Source organism: Mustela nigripes, chromosome 2 (assembly GCF_022355385.1).
Source record: "Mustela nigripes isolate SB6536 chromosome 2, MUSNIG.SB6536, whole genome shotgun sequence".
NCBI lineage: Eukaryota > Metazoa > Chordata > Mammalia > Carnivora > Mustelidae > Mustela > Mustela nigripes.
In genome coordinates, this window is record NC_081558.1 from 69,984,300 (window position 1) to 70,005,683 (window position 21,384).

Sequence of the window (21,384 nt, forward strand, 5' to 3'; positions counted from 1 at the left end):
AAGCAACCTGAGAAGCAGCAAATCATTTCTGGAAAAATCAATTTGTTCTAACAATAAAGTATTATCAAATTACATAGTTATTTTGCTCACAGATTTCATCAGAGGAAATATTTAGCTGGGTAAGCTCAGTGAACTGAGGGGGTAAAAACACCTAACTGGCTTATTTAAATGACAGGGAACCCCTCTCAAACATCTCTAACATTTCTCATAATTTGGGCTTTTAGCTTCACCAGGCTAAAAAATTTAAATAAAATATAACAGAATATGTCAAAAACAAATGTTATTAAGAATATAAATTAAAAGGCAAGTGTGTATGGCAGGTATCTTGTGTGGGGAATGTTCTCTATGGCTGCCCCAGTTCTGTTATGCACAAACTAATAAGACCACACCATGCAGTTTGTTTCTATTATTGAAAACCTGGGGGTTTTCTCCCAATTCCTTGTAGGGTGTTAGAGCTCTAGTTTCAGTTGTCACCAAACATTTCTTTCTACTGTCAAAGAATATACCTCTTCTGGAATACTTTCTTTGCTAGTTCTTCCTCTAATCATATGAAAAAGAGGAGGAGTAAGGAGATAAACTGTGGGGGAAGAAGAAAGGGAAGACTTACACAGCATTTCCTGCGGACCAGATGCTAATATTTCCAGATGAGGAATCTTAGGCACAGAGAGGTTAAGAAACTTGGCCAAAATCATACAACTACTTGGGTTAAATTCCTTTAGGTGCTCCCATAACCTTCTAGACATGACTGTACCTCTGAAATTATTACACTGTTTTACAGGAACCTATTGATAAATGTTTCCTCCACTAAATCCTTAGCACCTCGAGGGGGAGACCTTTAACTGCCTTTTATCCTTGTATCATTCAGTGGTTGCTGATTAGTTGAATGAATGAATGGGCAAACGAATCAATGAACAAATGAACCAAAAACCAATGAGGGAAGTCAGCTGAAGCCTAGTAACTGTAAAGGCAGAAGTATTTTTTCACTGAAGGCTATACAATGGATTCACCATGAATTTCATTTTAGAGATCACTAAAATTTTATTCTTCAAAAGACATTTCTGTGAATCTTGCCATGAAACAAACAGCTCTAACATTATTTGAGTGAACTAAAATGATAATCCTTAGATATGGAGCATAAACAACCTTTTGCAATTCACAGTAAGAGGTAAATTTTGCTCCAAAAGAACTCAAGAAGTTAAAATTCAATTTGTTTGCTAACAAAGATTTGCTGAAAGCTAATTAGCTCTTAATGGAAACAAGCTCTTGGGGTACAGCTCTCCCTGAGAACAATGGTTCAGAGCAACCTACTGTAAAATTAAGAAGAGAGAAAAGGGCAGAGCTCAGAGGAGTGAACACAACCCTTCTGATAGTAACATTGGACCAACAGGGTAAACAATTTACTTTTCTGCTATAAACCCAGTCAGAAACTAGATTCACCAAGGCAGTGGGCTTAAAAAAAAAAAAATTCCCAGTCAGATACAATGTAAATTAGATAGTGCTCTTCTCTCCTTTGAAGGAACAATAAATTTGCAATTGTACTTTAACTTTTGAGGATTTCTTTACCCATTCAGAATCCTATAAAATAAGAATAAACACAAATGAAATAATGTTGCACTTGGCATAGGATGATTTACTGTTCCAGTGGTTATTATTTGGTACTCTAAACTCTTAATGCAGTTGACCCTTGAACAACACTGGTTTGAACTGCATGGGTCGGTCTGCTTATACATGGATTTTTTTTTTTTTTTATAAATACAGTGCAGTACTACAAATTCCATCTCTTCTTGTGATTTTCTTAATAACATTTTCTTTTTTCTAGCTTACCTTATGTTTGTATATAATACATATAACATAGAAAATATGTGGCAATTGACTGTTTATGTTATCAGCAAAGCCTCTGGTCAATACTAGGCTAATAGTAGTTAAGTTTTGGGGGAGTCAGAAGATACGCAGAGTTTTGACCATGGCTTTAACCCCACATTGTTCAAGAGTCATTATATATACAAGCTCAAATGCTATACTTCAAAGAACATGATGCAGATGGAACCAATAAATAAGCTAAATTTCTAATAAATGGTTCATGTTTATTTTATATTAGTAGAAATCTATCTGTACATAAAAATTAAGACTTCCTACACTTGATATACACTTATAATCAGCATTTTGCCTAAAAATCACTGCTACCAAGTAACTGGGGACAATCTCCTAAGTTAATGAGTTACCATTTTAAGACAACGGGCCAAAGTCAGGGATGAGTGACATTAAAACTTTGTTTTAGTTATAGTCAGCAACTAAACATAAAACATTCACCAAAATTGACCTATTATATCACAAATGAAATCAAATAAAAATTAGAAAAAAAAATATGGTCTGATTACAAAGCAAGAAAACTAGAAAACAGGAGCTAAGAGGGAATAGACAGCCTATCACAATGGCAAAGGCCAAACACATATATGCACTGATAGGGTAAAGGACTGGCACACACACAGGCACTCTCATACACTGCTAGTGGAGAATAAACTGGCATAACCTTGGTGGGGGGCAGCTGGGCAACACTTTTCAAAATACAAGTGCTTAGACCCATTGCTCCCACACTTGCCCGCACATTGTAATCACCTAGTGAGAGTCAACAATTACTGGTATCTATGTCCAGCCATGGAGATTTTTATTTAGCTGGGCTAGGCTGTGGCTAGTCTTCAGACTTTTTAAAAGATTCCCCAGATGACATTAATGTGCAGATAAGTTTGGGAATCACTGGTTTATGTACCCTTTGATAAAGTAATTCCACTTTTCCTTACTTATCCTACACATAAATATTCACATATGTAATGAATGGTCTATGTCATTAATTATAGCTTTATTTTATGATACCAAAAGTTTAGAAAAACATAAATTAAATGTTCATCAAAAGGGAACTTGTTAAGTAAATATGGAGCATCCATAAAATGCAATGCTTATGCATCTGTTAAAAAGAAGTGCAGATGGTATGTGAATTATATCCCAATAAAGCTGTTGTATGTATTTTTAAAAAGAAGTGCAGAATGGTGCATACAGCATACTACCAACCACCACACACACACACACACTGATAAGAGTGGCTTTCTCCTTGGGTAAAAATATGCTTTTCTCTGCATACTCTTCCAAATACTGAAATTTGTAAGGTGTTATATATTAACTCCTAAAAAATCTCTTTTTCTTTTTTTTAAAGATTTATTTATTTAGGGGCTCTGTCATTAAGTGTCTGCCTTCAGTTCAAGTCATGATCCAAGGGTCCTGGGATAAAGACCCGCATCGGGCTCTCCACTCAGCAGGAAGTCTGCTTCTCCCTCTCCCACCCCCCCCCCTGCTTGTGTTCTCACTTGCTGTGTCTCTTTCTGTCAAATAAATAAATAAAATATTTAAAAATTTTATTTATATGAGAGAGAGCATGTGTGTGTACATGTGCAAGTGTGGGGAAGAGCAGAAGCAGAGAGAGAATCAGGAGGCCTCCATCTCACAACCCTGAAATCATGACCGGAGCTGGAACCAAGAGTCAGATGCCTAACCAACTGAGCCACAAAGGCACCCCTTAAAAAATAAATTTTAAAAATTAAAATAAAATTATATAAAATCAATCTGGTGGTATCACTCTCCAAGCAAACAGAAGAAGTGTCTGATCATATCTTCTGCCCATTTTTTGATATGATTGTCTGTTTTGTGTATGTTGAGTTTGAGGAGTTCATTATAGATCCTGGATATCAACCTTTTGTCTGTATTGTCATTTGCAAATATCTTCTCCCATTCCATGGGTTGCCTCTTTGTTTTCTTGACTGTTTCCTTTGCTGTGCAGAAGCTTTTGATTTTGATGAAGTCCCAAAAGTTTATTTTGGCTTTTGTTTCCTTTGCCTTTGGAGACATATCTTGAAAGAAGTTGCTGTGGCTGATATCGAAGAGATTACTGCCTACATTCTTCTCTAGGATTCTGATGGATTCCTGTCTCACGTTGAGGTCTTTTATCCATTTTGAGTTTATCTTTGTGTATGGTGTAAGAGAATGGTCGAGTTTCATTCTTCTACATATAGCTGTCCAGTTTTCCCAGCACCATTTATTAAGCAAATAATCCAAAAATTGGTATAGAATCAGAAGAGACCCCGAATCACTAAGGAAATGTTGAAAAACAAAAATAAAACTGGGGGCATCATGTTACCTGATTTCAAGCTTTATTTCAAAGCTGTGGTCACCAAGACAGCATGGTACTGGCATAAAAACAGACACATAGACCAGTGGAACAGAGTAGAGCCCAGATATGGACCCTCTTCAGCAAAACAGGAAAAAATATACAGTGGACAAAAGACAGTCTCGTCAATAAATGGTGCTGGGAAAACTGGACCTTTTATACTTTAATTAAATATAGTAAATAAACATTAAGTGGTTCAACATTATCAGTAGGTAAATAAATGCAAAATGAAATCTCATTTTCATCCATTAGCAAAGATATCACCAAGAGTATGAATAAATACTGATGTAAAAAATCTTCCAACAATTTTGATAAATAAAAAGGCAAATTCCAGAAAAATACATAGTGATACTACCTCTGATTTTTTTTAAATCAACAACCAGAAACCAAAGTCATTTATTCCTGTATATGCATATTGAATTTAAAAACCCAGAAAAGATTCAGGACAGATACACACCAAAACAACAACTATTACCCCTGGGACAGAGACCTGTGTATGGCAGTGTGAGAGGGAACAAGGAAGCCTAGAGGACTTCTTGATTTTACTGCTGGATTATAATGCACACACAATACATTCAGATGTTACTTGTCAAACTAAAGCAAAGAAAAACATTTATAAAAACTGTTCATTGAATTCTGCTTGTAAACTTAAAAAAAAAAATAAAGTGTCTTCCAAGACTACTCATTTTCAAAATAAAAAGACTGTATATAGGTCATCGACTTCCCTAGGTTCTTCCCCTCAATGTGAGGAAATTCACATGAATTTCATAGCAAGCTGGCAAGAAGAGGAAGGATTCTAGAAAGCATGCGACATGAGTGAGCAAAAGTCAGCACTAAAAAAAGTAAATGCAACCTGCCCCATCTAATGAAAGGATACAGTTAGTATACAGTATTAGTGCCTGGTATCAAAACTCCAGTAAAGAAGTAACTATATGAATTTATATTTGACTTCTAATACAGATACACTCTTTATAATGAAATTTCTTCTGTAGGAATAGAAAACAGTACCTTTGAGTGACAAGTTTGGAAGGCTCATTGGTCAGGCTTTTAAAGGGCTATACAGACACAGGATTTAGAATTGGCAAGGGGAAATGCTCCCCAAATTCTTTTGCAACATGACATTGAGAGTACAAGGTAGTATTTCTATGTCGCTATCTGGAAACGAATGAGGCTGTTCAGAGCACAGGAAATGGGCCTGAAATTACTTCAGCATCAGCCCTGCAGATGATCCAAAGCCCAAGAGCACCTTGGCAGCCCAGGGACACAGTCATGGCATGCCACCAGAAAGGTTGCAGTTCAGACTTTCACCCATATTGGGTGTTTACTACTAACACTGAATGTGGCTCACCACTACACAATACCTTCCATGGCAGAACAACAGAGCAGATGAAAACAAGATGGTTGGGGCTGTGTGACTTAGTTCTTTCCTAAAGACCAGCCATAGAGGTGTCCAAACCCAAAGGTCCTTGGCCATCACCTAACAACTACAACTAGATTTCCTGATGGAAAGCAAGGAGGGCCTCCTCTTCTCTGCCCCTTCTATGGACCTGGGTCTCTCTCTGACCAACTCTCCTGTCCCAGACTGAAAGCAGTTGCCACTCTTCTAGAAACTAGCTCTAAAATATTTGGCATCATCACACATAGTATCTTCTATAGAGGCAAAAGCTCTCCCCTGCTGAATAAAAGCATGTCAGTTTAACAAAATGGTAGAAAATAAGAGTCTATAAATACTAGACAGATTGAATAAACAACTGCTCAGTACAATAGGAAGCCCCAATTGACATTTTAAAGTATGTGTGTTAGTTTTTTCTTTTTTTTTTAAGATTTTATTTATTTATTTGACACAAAGAGAGATCACAAGTAGGCAGAGAGGCAGGCAGAGAGAGAGGGAGAAGCAGGCTCCCTGCTGAGCAGAGAGCTCGATGTGGGGTTCAATCCCAGGACCCTGAGATCATGACCTGAGCCGAAGGCAGAGGCTTAACCCTCTGAGCCACCCAGGTGCCCCTAGTTTTTTCTCTTTAAAGAATTTATAATTTTTAAAAATATTTTATTTATTTGTCAAAGAGAGTGAAAAAGCATAAGCTGTGGGAGCAGCAGAGGGAGAGGGAGAAACTGGCTCCCCACGGGACTCAATTCTAGAACTTTAGGATCATGACGTGAGCCGAAGGCAGACACTTAACTAGCTGAGCCACCCAGACACCCCAAGAATTTATAATTTTAAAGCATCATGAATTCCAGAGTATGCAAACTCCAGTAAGGGATAAAAGTATGAGAATAAGACCCAAAACCGCATAAATGCAAGGTACCACAAACTATCAAACATGAGAAATGACCACTTGGTGACTCAAATGTTACTCTTTCAGAAACTCATCATCTCTAGCATTTTTAGACCATATAAAATTCATTTTACAGCTGAAAAAACACGCAAAAGAAAGCTGGAGCTGTAGTACCTGGTGAAAGTTGGGTTGTGTTCTGTCATCGCAACTAGCAATTTCAGAGCATATGCTGGGACGGGGTCAGGCTCTGTGAGGATGTGCTCATACCTGCAATGAAAAAGTGATTACAAACAGATTCAGTGGTTTTCTTCACTTCATGTCTCCTCTGAACAACAGAAGCCATATACCATAAAGTGCAAACATAAAGATACCAGAATAAACCTATGCGCAATAGGACCTGGTACCAGATACTTAACCTAATGGAACTTCAAAGAGCTTCACTTGGCCACAGGGCATGAGGACACCAACCTGCCTCACAGAGGTCTGTTTGGGGAAGAGTTAATGAGACAATCCAGTAAAAGGATTAGTATTGGGCTGCACACATGGTAAAAGATAGAAGGAAAAGGAAGCATTTGTGGCAGGGTCTTCAAGAGCATCTGCACCTTCAAATGGGATCATGATGGGGACTCAGTAGGGCTATATGACTAGGATACACAGATGAATCCTAGAGGAGAAGGACACAGGTGGAGACTGGAGGATTCTGTGCACAGGCTTCTTTATGTTCTCTCCCTCCCATAAGAGGTCAAACAGAATAATCTTGTCCCCAGCAACAAAAATGCAACACATGCATGTGATGTCTCTGCCCATCAGAGACTCAAGTGACCAAGGCTTTGGTGGGGGCTGGACACATTAGCAACTTCTAATAAGAGTCAAAATCGCTCCTAAGAGGAAAGCTGGCATTCAGCATAAACCCTGCCATCTGCACAAGAGACCAGGCAGCCTGAACTACCCCCAGCAGTTAAATGGGGCTGGAAACACTCTGAGCACCAAGTTCTAAGTCTCCATCCTGCCAAGGTCCAGCCTCTCATCCAGCAAGCAGTCATTCCTAAGGGGAGCAGTCGCAGACCTGCAGTGATAACTCTTTTCTACATAATATTCTTCTTATGAAAACTTTAAAATCTGAAACAATTATTGCCAGAAAGAATAAAACTTAAAAAATAAATGAATAAAAGGTCTTTATTATTATTAACTAAAAGTTTCAGCAACACAGTTCAGACAGTGCCCCCATGTTATCTGTGAGGCAGACGCTGGTTTGCAGAGGGCATCTCACCCACTCAAGTTCAGCTAGCCGGTCTACAGCACCACGGAGGTGCTCAAGATATAAGTGTCAGATGAAGGGATGGACAGACAGTTGGAGAAATGGATGGACATATGAACAAGCAAACCAATTACCTTTTTGACTCTATTCTCTGGAACATCCAACAACTAAAAAGGGAGTAAACGACCTCCCCAAACCCAAAATGTATATTTAAAAATCCATGACATGAAGCGGATGCTTTTCATCTGGTGAATAGGGCCCCAGGCTCTTAGTCAGAGCCTATTTACTCTCATTTTGGAAATCATTATATAACCAGCTTAATTATGTAGCCTCTAATCCCACAGCCATTAAAAAGGAGCCAAGTAAAGGGAAGAGAGGGACTATTACAGAATGAAGTGAAACTTGAAGGCATAGGAAAAACAAAAAAAAAGCAAACCCACAAACTCCAAACAGAGAGAAGTCTGGGGAGCATTTAACGTAGAAACAGCAGCTGCTCGTACCTCAATGGGACCAGAGGGCCCATTACACACCATAATGCTCAAAATGGGGGTAGTGAGTCAAGAAAATGTTCAACTGGGTAGAGTGCTCTGTTTAAGGAGGCAGGAAGTACCATATTTTAGAAAGATTTCTTATAAAATATTTTTAAATTATAGCAATTAAAAGTTTTGCTCAGGTATGACAAAGATAAAAGTCAAAATGCCAATCACTCATAATAAAATCATAAATATTAATAAATCAAAGAGAATGGTATGTTAAAAAACAGTATGGCACAACCTAAGCATCAGTAATTTCAGGAGTGAAAAAAATCAAATTTAGAAAAACAATATGTTTTATCATCTGAATAAAACAAAATGCAAGGAAAACCTTTAGAGGTGATAAAAATTTAACATCCAGGTTGAACTCTTTCTAAAAAAGGAACAACTCAGCATATTAGAGAGAAATCATTATTCCTTTCTAGAAGAGTCTTGAAAAATAAAAAGCTCTTACATCCTAAGTTGGGGGCACCCAAGACGACCTTCAGATTTAATGGTTTGCTAGAAAGCCTTACAGAAAAGTTGTTAAGCTAATAATTATGGTGTGTTACAGTGAATACCAGCATAGATGAAAGGCTCATAGGGCAGAGTCCAGGCAGAACCAGGAGCAAGCTGTCAGCTGTCCTTTCCCAATGGAGGCGGTTGGATAGAGCTTACCCTCCAAGCAACACTGTGGACAACACACGGGCTGTACTGCCAGGTGGGGAAGCTCACTGGAACACTGGTGTCCAAAGTTGCATTAGAGGTCAGTCACATGGGTATGGCCATGTGTCTGCGGACTAACCTTAGTTGCTCAGTCTCCAGCCCCTCCAGGGGTCAAGTTGATAATGCTATAGCCCAAGGCCCCCACCAAAATTCACATTATTAGCATAAAGTATCTGGCACAGCTCAAGGCCCCCTGTATACAGAGACTCTCTTATCAAGCAGGATAGTCCAAAGGCTCAGAAGTTATGTCCCAGAAGAATATCAAGGGTCAGTCTCTCTTTGTAACTTGTAGGGCATGAACACTCCACATTTCCTAAGTTAGCTCTTCAGGGCACATGTCCTGAAAAAGGAAACTGAGGCACTGAGTTTAAAGTGAGGCATTAAGTCAGATAAGAGAAGGATGTACCCTTCTGCTGCCGACCAGTATTTGGAAACTGTCAGCCAGAGAATCTCAATGGAAATGGGAATGGGAGGCTTCTGATGAGTCACACAAACAGGCTGGATGACGCCCCCCCATCCCGCCAGTCCTCATTCCCAGACTTAGCTGAATCACTGAGGAAAGGACCACAAGCCTATAAATTTACAAACGCTTCCCATATAATCTTCTGTACTTTTCTTGTGGAAAGTACAAGATAAAATGTGGACAACTGGTTAGAAATGTAATAAACAATCCCAAGAAGACTGAGAAAACACAAACTATTTTAAAATAGAATTAATAGGAATATGTAGAATCTACATTTAAAAAGAACACAAGGATGAAGCTTTACTGACTGAAATTCAAATGTCTTAAGCTGTTTGAGGTCATCTAACCTGGAAATGGGAGGGAGAGATAAAGCTTGTACCAGCCTGTGCATGAGAATGTTCCCAAAAAATACTGTTATGTTTTTCTCCCCTTAGGAACAAAAAAAGGGTAAGAGTCATAATAAATATGTTTAAAATACAAATACTGAATACATTGAATATACTTTCATTTCAAAGGTAGGTTTGTAATGGTCAGCAAGAACTAGCCAGAAGAATGCTGTGATTTATTAAGCTTGTCTTCTAAACAGAGATAAAGCATCTGAGCTGATGGTCATTGGATCTTGCACTCCTCTGAATATGACTTGGCAGGAAACCAAGAGTGATGAGTCTGGACTCCTGAAAAGGCTTGGAAGGAGACTGAACAGGGGAGAGCTGGCCCATTCTGATGGACAGGGGCTGGAGAGGAGCACTCTAAGTGCCTTGAGCCTGGATACAGACTGAGATTGCTAGCAACATAAGCCCCTACTCTTCTACTTCTAGAATCCTCCCAAATAAGGGTCTTTTCCAGGTCCCAAACAGCTGGAACCCAGGCAGGAAAAGCCCTTTGTACTAAATCCACATCAACCCCAAAGGAGAGAACACACTTCTAAAAATCATATATTTAGAGATCCAAGGGATGTTCTCTTCCCTACCTTGCTAAGTGCCTGGTGAAACTGGCACCCAATTAGGTAAGCTGTCAGGAAGTGGAAACAGGCTATCAGAATAACTCTGCATCATTGGGAGAAGCTACTCTGGAAAAGTGAGCAAAGATCTGACCGAGTGGAAAGAAGTATCTGTTCTGCTAGGGATAAGGGGAGGCCCATGTCTTGAAGAGGACCACTCCGCTTGGAGTAAGCCACAAATTCACATTTCTACGTCTCAGTGGGGTGGGCTCTGAGAATTTTAGGGGAAAGAAGAACTCAAGAATAGAATATCCAGGGGTGCCTGGGTGGCTCAGTGGGTTAAAGCCTCTGCCTTCAGCTCAGGTCATGATCTCAGGGTCCTGGGATAGGACCGCGTCGGGCTCTCTGCTCAGCAGGGAGTCTGCTTCCCTTCCTCTCTCTCTGCCTGCCTCTCTGCATACCTGTGATCTCTGTCTATCAAATGAATAAATAAAATCTTTTTTTAAAAAATTAAATAAATAAATAAATAAATAAATAAAAAGAATAGAATATCCAAGGAACTTTAGAAGAAAGTACAATGAAGAAGATCCTGCTAAATGAAAAGTTGAATTACTTTACAAAATCATATAAATTATTAAGTGTTGTGAGATCAAGAACATACATATAAACTAAGGAAAGAAAGGTGACATACATTGGACAAGAAAGAGTGATCTTAGAAAAGGGGTTAGAATGGTTAGGACATAACTTACGAAAATATATCACCAATAAATTAAGAATTAAAAAATTTTAACTTCCACTAAAATACTAACATTAGTAAATATTCACATAATCTTGAGTGAAGCACTCTGAAGTATGACAAAAGAAATGAATAAAAAATATTTATAGCTTTAAAGTTTTTAAGTAGTATTTCTCAATAGGCAAAACCTCCATAAATGAATCAAATGAGGGGAAAATTTGCAGAATGTTGGCAGAACAGAGTGGATAGTCTTAATATATAAAAGGCTGGGTGCCTGGGTGGCTCAGTGGGTTAAAGCCTCTGACTTCAGCTCAGGTCATGATTCCAAGGTCCTGGGATCAAGGCCCGCATCGGGCTCTCTGCTGGGCAGGGAGCCTGCTTCCTCCTCTCTTTCTCTGCCTGCCTCTCTGCCTACTTGTGATCTCTGTCAAAAAAATAAAATCTTTAAATATATATATATATGGCTATTGCAAACCAATAAATATCCAACCAAAAAAAAGAAAGTGGACAAAATCCATCCAAGAAAAATATAAATGGCCAAGAAGCATGAAGGGAAATGGCCAACTTCACTAACATCTAAAGGAATTCAAGAGATAACAAGAGTACAGCAAAATAAGTACATAAAGGGAAGCTGGTAATATAAACTCATCATCATTTCTGAAAAAAATTTGTCAAAACCTATCAAATGCCCTTAAAAAAGTATTTAATATTATAGTGACTCCAACCCTAGAGATTCAACAAAAAGAAAAGTATGTACTCAAAGATATAACCCATAAAGTGGCTCTTTGCAGCAGTATATATAATTATGAAACACTGGGAAAATCCTAGATATTCAGTAACTGGAAACTGTTTAAATCGTTTTTCGTACATTTATAAATGTAGATAAGTAGAATACAAGGCAGTAATCCACTTATATTGGGATAGACAGAGATATTCACAGTACGGTATCTGGGAATTGGCAGGGAAGATAGGTTCTAAGGAGGAAATTTCAGAAAATACTAAGTAAATCTTACCACAAACAGAGAAACCATATTGAAAACTAGGCAGATATTAACATAAAATGGTAGGCAAGAGACAAAATATGAAAAGCCTTGAATGGCTGGGTAAGTCCTGTGAATGTTACTTTCTACAATGCAAAGATTTTTGAGCAAGGGACAATATGAAGAAGACAGTGTGTTTAAAGGCATATCTAACAGAATACAAGATGGATTCAAAGCTTGGAGCATAGAGGAAAGAAATGTGTGGGTTTAGCTCAAGAGAAGACTGCCAAACAGCAAAGGCATGAAGGTGAAACCTGCCTGTGGAGAAGGCTGAGGACCTCCCCACCAGATGGCTGTGAGAAAGGAGTAGAGAACCTACTCTTAGGCATTTTCTGTACAGTTTTGTCCAAAAATTGATCTAGGTGATATCTTGAGTCAACTCCAAAATTTTATGAACTGAGAAAGGCATGAACCAAATAGAGTTGATATCTTGAGAATTTTTCAGTCTTGTGATTTTTATGTGACCTGATATTCTGTTGTCTTGCATGAATACATAGATATTTAAGTATATCAGAAGTTAAATGGATACATAAGTAGATGGAGAAACAGGAAAATGATATATATTTATATATTTTAATATTTTTAAGTGAAAGAAAGATAGGTATGACTTCAAAATAAGTGTTAAATTATAATTTCAGAGAGTAAACCCTCAGCTCTTCTGGATCTCTTCAACAAAACCAACAGCAAATTTTTATTACAAAGGCCTGGAAGGCTTAAAAATAAAAAAAAAAAGCCTTCAATAAAACAACACTCAAAGTTAACCAAATATTATCCAAAGGACTGGCACATTAGAATTATTCTGATTCAGAAGGATACAAGAATATCTGTCCTTACTTTAACTCTGAGATTATCCTACTTTAGATTCCTAGAGGTTGTATCTCAGGAGGGATCACTGTACCTCAATGCACTGCTTTAGGTAGACACTCAAAACATAGAAGGATTAAGTAAAAGGAACAAAGTAGAACATTATGATGCTTCTTTAGGCTACAAAAATAGTTGTGATTCAAATGTTATCTGTAAAATAAAATTATCTGAGGGAAAGCTAAAATTGAAATACTCTGTTCTGATTTCCATCAGAGATGGCCAAGTTCACATCTATTTTAACATAGAATATTTGTGGTTAAGGGAGACAAAGGCGTGATAAAGAACCATCTGGATGCTCGTTAAGTCACCAACACATAAGCCAGGTAGTCAAACTCACGACTTTTACAGGATATTATTTCAAACCCAGATAAACAGCTCTACGGTGTATTGCCACTAATGGAATCCACTTACAATTCCAATTTCTAAGAGAAAATGCAATTCTAATTTGTAAAAAATATAGCCCTTTCTGAGATTCTAAAAAGCAAAGTCTTAATAATTTATGAAGTCATTATGGCCCTGATGATTGCACAGGTCACAAGAGAATTATAAAGAAGAAAGGCAATACTCATTTTCCCCAGGAGAGAAATGCTGAATGCCATATTGTCATAAAAACACTGTAAGCACATTTATATCAGCATGATCTCTTTTCAAAACACACAAAGCTAAAAGAAAATATGAAAACTTAAATACATGTTGGCAAAGTACTTCTAGCCTAGCAAAGGCAAATTCCATGGAGATTTTCCCCATGGCTTGCTACCTGGCATAAAGAAGGCTTTTCCTGACTATTCTACCTAAAACAATCCCTTCCTCTTTCTCCTTATGATCATTCTCTCTCCCCTGACACTGTTTTATGTTTTGTTTTTCTTTACAGTGCTCACAATTAGCTGCAATCATCTTATTTATCTGTTTATTGCTTTGTCTCACCCACTAGAATGTAATTGCGCTGAGAGGCAGGGATCCAATCTTACCCACCATAGCATCCCCAGTGCCTGGCATGTGAAAGTCACTCAAAATATATTTATTGAGGGGAGGGAGGGAGAGAAGGCTTTAAACCTAATATACACAATCACAAAATGTACTACAAATGACATGATCTACCTTTGTATGAATATTAAAATTTCCTCTTTCCCAAGAAGAGAAATGGTGTCTTTCCTGAGTGAAGGATCTAGTCCCATTTATGGCTAAATACTGAAAGAGAAATGTCCTCACCTTGTGGAACAAGTCTCAGGGAAAAAACAGAAGAAGACTACTTTTGATACTGTAAGTCCATTGATAATGAATTTGATATTAAACTTCTGAGAGGTGTCAACTTTAATTGAAGTCACTCTGGACTCAAGTTTCATTAACTATTGCCTCTTCTGCAGGAATCTTTCGAATCAAATCTTGTCTCTCTGCTGAAGGAAATCATAGCAATTTCCGAAGTATATATGGTTATCTTTCTTCCCAAGAAAAAACTTTTTCTAGTGAATCAGTTACATTAGTGGCATTCCAACCATCTCAGAGTGGGCGAGACTGAAGGAGGCGAGGAGAGGAGCAGGAAGTAGGAGCACACGCACCAAGTGTGGCAGAACCAAGATTTCATCACAAGTTTATTCTAATCACAAGACCCAGACTACCAGAGGCCAACATCACCAACTTTAGCATGCAGAGTCTTCTCCAACTGGGGGCAGGCAGACAAGGAACTCAGAAAGGCTGCAAGCACAAGGAAGGTTTGACAACTGTTGCTGACGTAAAGATGGAGGGACCAGTGAGAAGATGTGTGGGCACACTAACAGAACACAAGGCAGCACAGAAACAGGGACTCTGGTCCTACAACTGTGTACTGAGGTGAATAATGGGCCCAAATCTGTCCAAGTCCTAACCCCTGGTACCTGTGAATATGACTTTATTTGGAAGAAGCCGTGCAGATGTGGTTAAGGATCTCAAGATAATTTAAGGTAGGCCTTAAACTTAATGACAGACATCCTTATGTGAGAAAAGGAGAGGCAAACTCAAGGCAGACACAGGGGAGAAGGCCATGTGAAAAAAGAGGCAGAGATTGGAGTGGACGCAGCTATAAACGCAAGACTGCTGGCAGCCATCAGAAGCCAGGAGAGAGGCATGGTTTCTCCCTCAGAGCATCCAAAAAAAAAAAAAAAAAAAAAAAAAAACCACTGCCAAGACTTTGACTTTGAACTTCTGACCTCCTGAACTATCAAAGAATAAATTTCTCTTGTTTTAAGCCAATCAGTGTGTGGTAATTCAGCCTTAAGAAACAAATGCAAACTATGAGAAACTGAATTCTGCCAACAACCTGACCAAGCCCAGAAGCAAGTTTCTCTCAGAGTCTCCAGGCAAGGACTCAGCCCAGGGACACCTGACTTCAGGGGTGTGAGATCCAGGACAGAGATCCTGGTCACACTGTGTCAGACTTCCCACATACAGAACTAAGTAGATGTTGGTTTAAGCCACTCAGAGTGTGATAATTTTTTATGCATCAATACAGATCTAATGGAATATTCAGAGTTTAATATTCTTGTATTATTACATTAGTTAATTCTCATGATGGAATGTTACAAAGAAGTTTTGATGGCGAGCATCTTTTTCTTGTTCCTGATCTTAATGGAAAGGCCTTTGAGTAGTATTTCAAAACTGTGATCAAAAGAGTTCTGGGAGATGGTAATAGATAAGCCATAGGAAATAGTGTCTTAAGGTCATAAAATGTTGAGAAACACTGAGCTTCAGAAAGTTAAATGGGTAAATTGTGAAATTCAAAACCCAAGGGATAGTAAACACACAAATCGTTTCAGAAAGAACATGTGTTCTGTGGCAGGTCTATGAACCTTACACAGGCACACTGTTGAAGGAAGTTGGCTTCGACATTTAATTTATACTTAACTAAACATTTTTATTTGCAGGACTTACAGACTTGTTCAGTTAAAAAATATTAATGTCTGAAATATTTGGCTCTACCACATAGTACATGTTCCAAAAAGGCTGTGCCTGTCTTGGTCATTATTATATTCCCAGAAAATAGAAATATGCCTATACAGTAAGATGTACTCAATTAGTGCCAATGAATAAATAAGCTGATTGGGAGAAAAAACATTCTCTCTCCAGCTCACTTCATGTAACTATCCCATGCAGCTGTCCACTAGAAATAAGCTGGCCTGTTTACCGCTCACTGCTCTGTGCTTTCCACACTTTTGTGTAACCCAACCTTGCCTAGAAGACCTACTGCTTTTCTATGCAACCCTACCTAGATTTCAGTATCTAACTGAAATACCCCCTCTCTATTAGTGGTATTATAATTTTTCACACAGAAACCACTACTTACAACTAAAGTTCATCTCTTCAGAAAGTAAAGCATGTACACTGCAAAGAGGTAACACTTCTTTTATATTAATTCATGAATGTATATAGAAAGCAATCCATCCAAGATATTTATGATAGATGAGGTGATGGTTAATTTTTATGTGTTAACTTAACTGGGCACAGTTATTTGGTCAAACATCATTCTGGGTCTGTCTGGATGAGATTAACATTTGAGTGAGTAAACTAAGTAAAGCAGATTGCCCTCCCTCGTGTGGGTGAGCCTCTTCTAATCAGTTCAAGACCTGGGTAAAACAAAAAGGCCGAGTGAAAGGGAACACCTCTGTTCTACTGCACTGAGCTGGGACATTGTTCTTCAGCCACCTTTGGACCGTACGCATCGGCTCTTCTTCAGTCTCCAGCCTGTCAGCTTTCAGATTGGTATGTATCCTACCGGCTGGCCTGGTTCTCAGGCCTTCGGACTCAAGCCAGAACTACACCATAGGCTCTCTGGGTCTCTAGCCTGCAGACTGCTGATCTTGGGCCGTCTCAGCCTCCACAGTCATGTGAGCAAATTTCCTTATTGTAAAACTTTCTTTATATACATACATCCTACCAGTTCTATTTTTCTGAGAACCACAACTAATATTTAATAAGATATTTATTCTTACAACTGAGTTTTCATTCATATCACTAGCAGTTCTGATAAGCACCTGGAACACAGGTATTACATGGTATTTAACAAGATTAAATTACTGTGCTCCCTGAACATTTTGTTAAGGTTTTTAGAAGAGACATCCACTCTTTCCAGAGGATCAACACCCAGGAACCATTTAACCACCAAGTAGAAAGAGCCTTTCTGAGAACAAAGCCACATAGCTATAGACACAAACACACAGGAATGTCAACATCACTCACATCCCTGAATCCAGCTATATTTGATGCCATCACTCACATCTCTGAATCCAGCTATATTTGATGCCAGCACAAGCTCATAATGTGAGCACATGAGTATTTATCAAATTAGTTTGAGTGTTACTGTTTGCAAATAGAAGTCCTAATATAACACTTCTGTGTAAAAACTAGAAAGCCTACTGTATATGTGCATGAAAAGCCTAGCCTCTTGGCTTTAGCCAAAGTACTAAGGTCAAAGAAAGATTAAGACTTTTTTTCCTGAAAGATTTTATTTATTTATTGGACAAAGAGAGACACAGTGAGAGAGGGAACACAAGCTGGGGTAATGGGGAGAGGAGGAAGCAGGCTTCCTGCTGAGCAGGGAGTCCAACATTGGGCTCAATCCCAGGACCCTGGGATTATGACCTGAGGTGAAGGCAAGTACTCAATAAGTGAGCCACCCAGGCACGCCGAAAGTAAGATTAAAACTTTAACAAAATTATAGAGCATCTAGGTGGCTCAGTCAGTTAAAAATCTGCCTTCAGCTCAGGTCATGATCCCAGGGTCCTGGGATGGAACCCCACATAGTCTCCCTGTTCAGGAGAGAGCCTGCCTCTCTCTTCCTCTGCTGCTCCCACTGCTTGTGCTGTTAAATTCATAAATAAAATCTTTTTTAAAAAATTCAACAAAATTTAAAATATGGATATTAGTATGTATATTTAACAAGCTGAAGCCAATGCCATGTCACTCTTAAAACTGTAGAAACTTCACTATTCTTTCATTAACGTACAAGAGACATACAAGATTTTATTAGTTTTAGATGCACAACATTGGATTTGATATTTTTATACATTATAAAATGATCCCTATGATAAGTCTAGTTACTGTTATCTGTCACCATACAGTTATTACAATATTATTGATGTTGGGTAAGCTGCATGTAACATCCCTATAACTTATTTATTTTATAACTGCAAGCTTATACATTTTTAAATTATTTTTCTTAGCATACAATGTACTATTTACCCCAAGGGTACAGGTATATGAATCGTCAGGCTTACACACTTCACAGCTCTCACCATATGACATACCCGCCCCCAATGTCCAAAACCAATAAGCTTATACCCTTAATCCCCTTCACCTATTTCACCAGCCTCCCGCATCCCCCCACCCACCCTCTTCAGGTAACCAACACTTTATTTCCTGTATCTATGAGGCTGTTTTTGTTTTAATTATTTTGTTTTGTTTTGTTTCACATACAAGTGAACCATATGGTATTTGTCATTCTCTGTCTGCTTTATTTCACTTAGCATAATATCCTCTAGGTCCATTCACGTTCTCACAAATGGCAAGATTTCTCATAATTCTTAAGTCATATATTTACCTACTCGATGAAGAATATTAATTTTCTTTGATTAGAATTTAAAAACTTGGAGGAGTCAAGATGGCGGAGAAGTAGCAGGCTGAGACTACTTCAGCTAGCAGGAGATCAGCTAGATAGCTTATCTAAAGATTGCAAACAACTGCAAATCCATCCGGAGATCAAAGAGAAAAAGAACAGCAATTCTGGAAACAGAAAAACAACCACTTTCTGAAAGGTAGGACTGGCGGAGACATGAATCCAAAGCTACGGGAAGATAGACCCTGGGGGGAGGGGCCGGCTCCCGGCAAGGGAGGGGGAATGGAGCACAAAATCAGGACTTTTAAAAGTCTGCTCCGCTGAGGGACATCGCTCCAGAGGCGAAACCGGGGCGAAGCTCAGGCGGGGTCAGCATGACTTCAGGTCCCGCAGGGTTACAGAAGGATCGGGGGTGTCTGAGTGTTGCAGAGCTTGCGGGTATTGGAACAGGAAAGCCGGCTACAGAGACAGAGCCGACAGTAAGATCACAGCTTGGGGTTACCTTGAACCGGTCGCAGGCTCGGTGAGCTCGGAGCGCGGGCGGAGGTCAGGCAGACGGGAGTAACTGGGCGCTGTTCTCTGAGGGCGCATTGAGTAGTGGCGCCCGGGGTATCGGCTCCTCCGGGCCCAAGAACATGAGGCCGCCATTTGTATTCCCGTCCTCCAGAACTCTACGGAAAGCCCTCAGCGAACAAAAGCTCCTGAAAGCAAACCCAAGCGGATTACTCAGCCCAGCCCCTGGTAAGGGCGGTACAATTCCGCCTGGGGCAAAGACACTTGAGAATCACTACACCAGGCCCCTACCCAAGAAGATCAACAAAAAATCCAGTCAAGACCAAGTTCACCTACCAAGGAGTGCGGTTTCAATACCAAGGAGAGCAGCAGAATTCCAGAGGAGGAGAAAGCAAGCACGGAATTCATGGCTTTCTCCCTGTGATTTTCTTTTTTTTTTTTTTCCCTGTGATTTTTTTAGTCTTGCAGTTAATTTAATTTTTTTCTTTTCATTTTTTTATCTTCTTCTGCTAAAATTTTAACTTTTACGCTTTTCTTTTTTAATGTTTTTTAACTAGTTTATCTAATAAATATATTTTTTCCTTTTCATATTTTTCTTTATTCGTTTTCTTTTTTTAAATTCTTTTCTTTTATTTTTTTTTTTCTTTCTTTCTTTTTGAACCTCTTTTTATCCCCTTTCTCCAACCTCAAAATTTGGGATCTCTTCTGATTTGGTTAAAGCATATTGCCCTGGGGTTCTAGCCACCCTTTTAGTATTTTACTTGCTCCTTCATATACTCTTACCTGGACAAAATGACAAGGCAGAAAAATTCACCACGAAATAAAGAACAAGAGGCAGTACCGAAGGCTAGGGACCTAATGAATACAGACATTGGTAATATATCAGATCTAGAGTTCAGAATGACAATTGTCAAGGTTCTAGCCGGGCTCGAAAAAGGTATGGAAGATATTAGAGAAACCCTCCCGGGAGATGTAAAAGCCCTTTCAGGAGAAATAAAAGAACTAAAATCTAACCAAGTTCAAATCAAAAAAGCTATTAATGAGGTGCAATCAAAAATGGAGGCTCTCACTGCTAGGATAAATGAGGCAGAAGAAAGAATTAGTGATACAGAAGACCAAATGATAGAGAATAAAGAAGCTGAGCAAAAGAGGGACAAACAGCTACTGGACCATGAGGGGAGAATTCGAGAGATAAGTGACACCATAAGACGAAACAACATTAGAATAATTGGGATTCCAGAAGACGAAGAAAGAGAGAGGGGAACAGAAGGTATACTGGAGAGGATTATTGAGGAGAATTTCCCCAATATGGCAAAGGGAACGAGCATCAAAATTCAGGAGGTTCAGAGAACACCCCTCAAAATCAATAAGAATAGGCCCACACCCCGTCACCTAATAGTAAAATTTACAAGTCTCAGTGACAAAGAGAAAATCCTGAAAGCAGCCCGGGATAAGAAGTCTGTAACATACAATGGTAAAAATTATAGATTGGCAACTGACTTATCCACAGAGACCTAGCAGGCCAGAAAGAGCTGGCATGATATTTTCAGAGCACTAAACGAGAAAAACATGCACCCAAGAATACTATATCCAGCTAGGCTATCATTGAAAATAGAAGGAGAGATTAAAAGCTTCCAGGACAAACAAAAACTGAAAGAATTTAAAATACCAAACCAGCTCTACAGGAAATATTGAAAGGGATCCTCTAAGCAAAGAGAGAGCCTACAAGTGGTACATCAGTAAGGAACAGAGACAATATACAGTAACAGTCACCTTACAGGCAATACAATGGCACTAAATTCATAACTCTCAATAGTTACCCTGAATGTTAATGGGGTAAATAACCCAATCAAAAGACACAGGGTATCAGAATGGATAAAAAAACAAAACCCATCTATATGTTCCCTCCAAGAAACTCATTTTAAACCCATCTATATGTTCCCTCCAAGAAACTCATTTTAAGCCCAAAGACACCTCCAGATTTAAAGTGAGGGGGTGGAAAAAGGATTTACCATGCTAATGGACATCAGAAGAAAGCAGGAGTGGCAATCCCTATATCAGTTCAATTAGATTTTAAGCCAAAGACTATAATAAGAGATGAGGAAGGACACTATATCATACTCAAAGGGTATGTCCAACAAGAAGATCTAACAGTTTTAAATATCTATGTCCCCAACGTGGGACCAGCCAACTATATAAACCAATTAAACAAAATCAAAGAAACACATCAACAATAATACAATAATAGTAAGGGAA

General features: G+C 38.8%; 1 protein-coding gene across 5 annotated transcripts in view; it reads right to left on the reverse strand.

Moving 5' to 3' along the window:
* ULK4 (unc-51 like kinase 4) overlaps window positions 1-21,384 on the reverse strand; it is a 653,153-nt gene that overhangs the window by 376,406 nt on the left and 255,363 nt on the right. For 4 of the 5 annotated variants that reach the window (XM_059390725.1, XM_059390726.1, XM_059390724.1 and 1 more), the window contains one exon: window positions 6,667-6,759. In XM_059390725.1, coding sequence (XP_059246708.1) covers window positions 6,667-6,759 — 93 coding nt within the window. Of the gene's footprint in view, window positions 1-6,666; window positions 6,760-19,117; window positions 19,317-21,384 lie in introns of those variants that run through there. The other variant, XM_059390728.1, reaches the window with a different exon arrangement.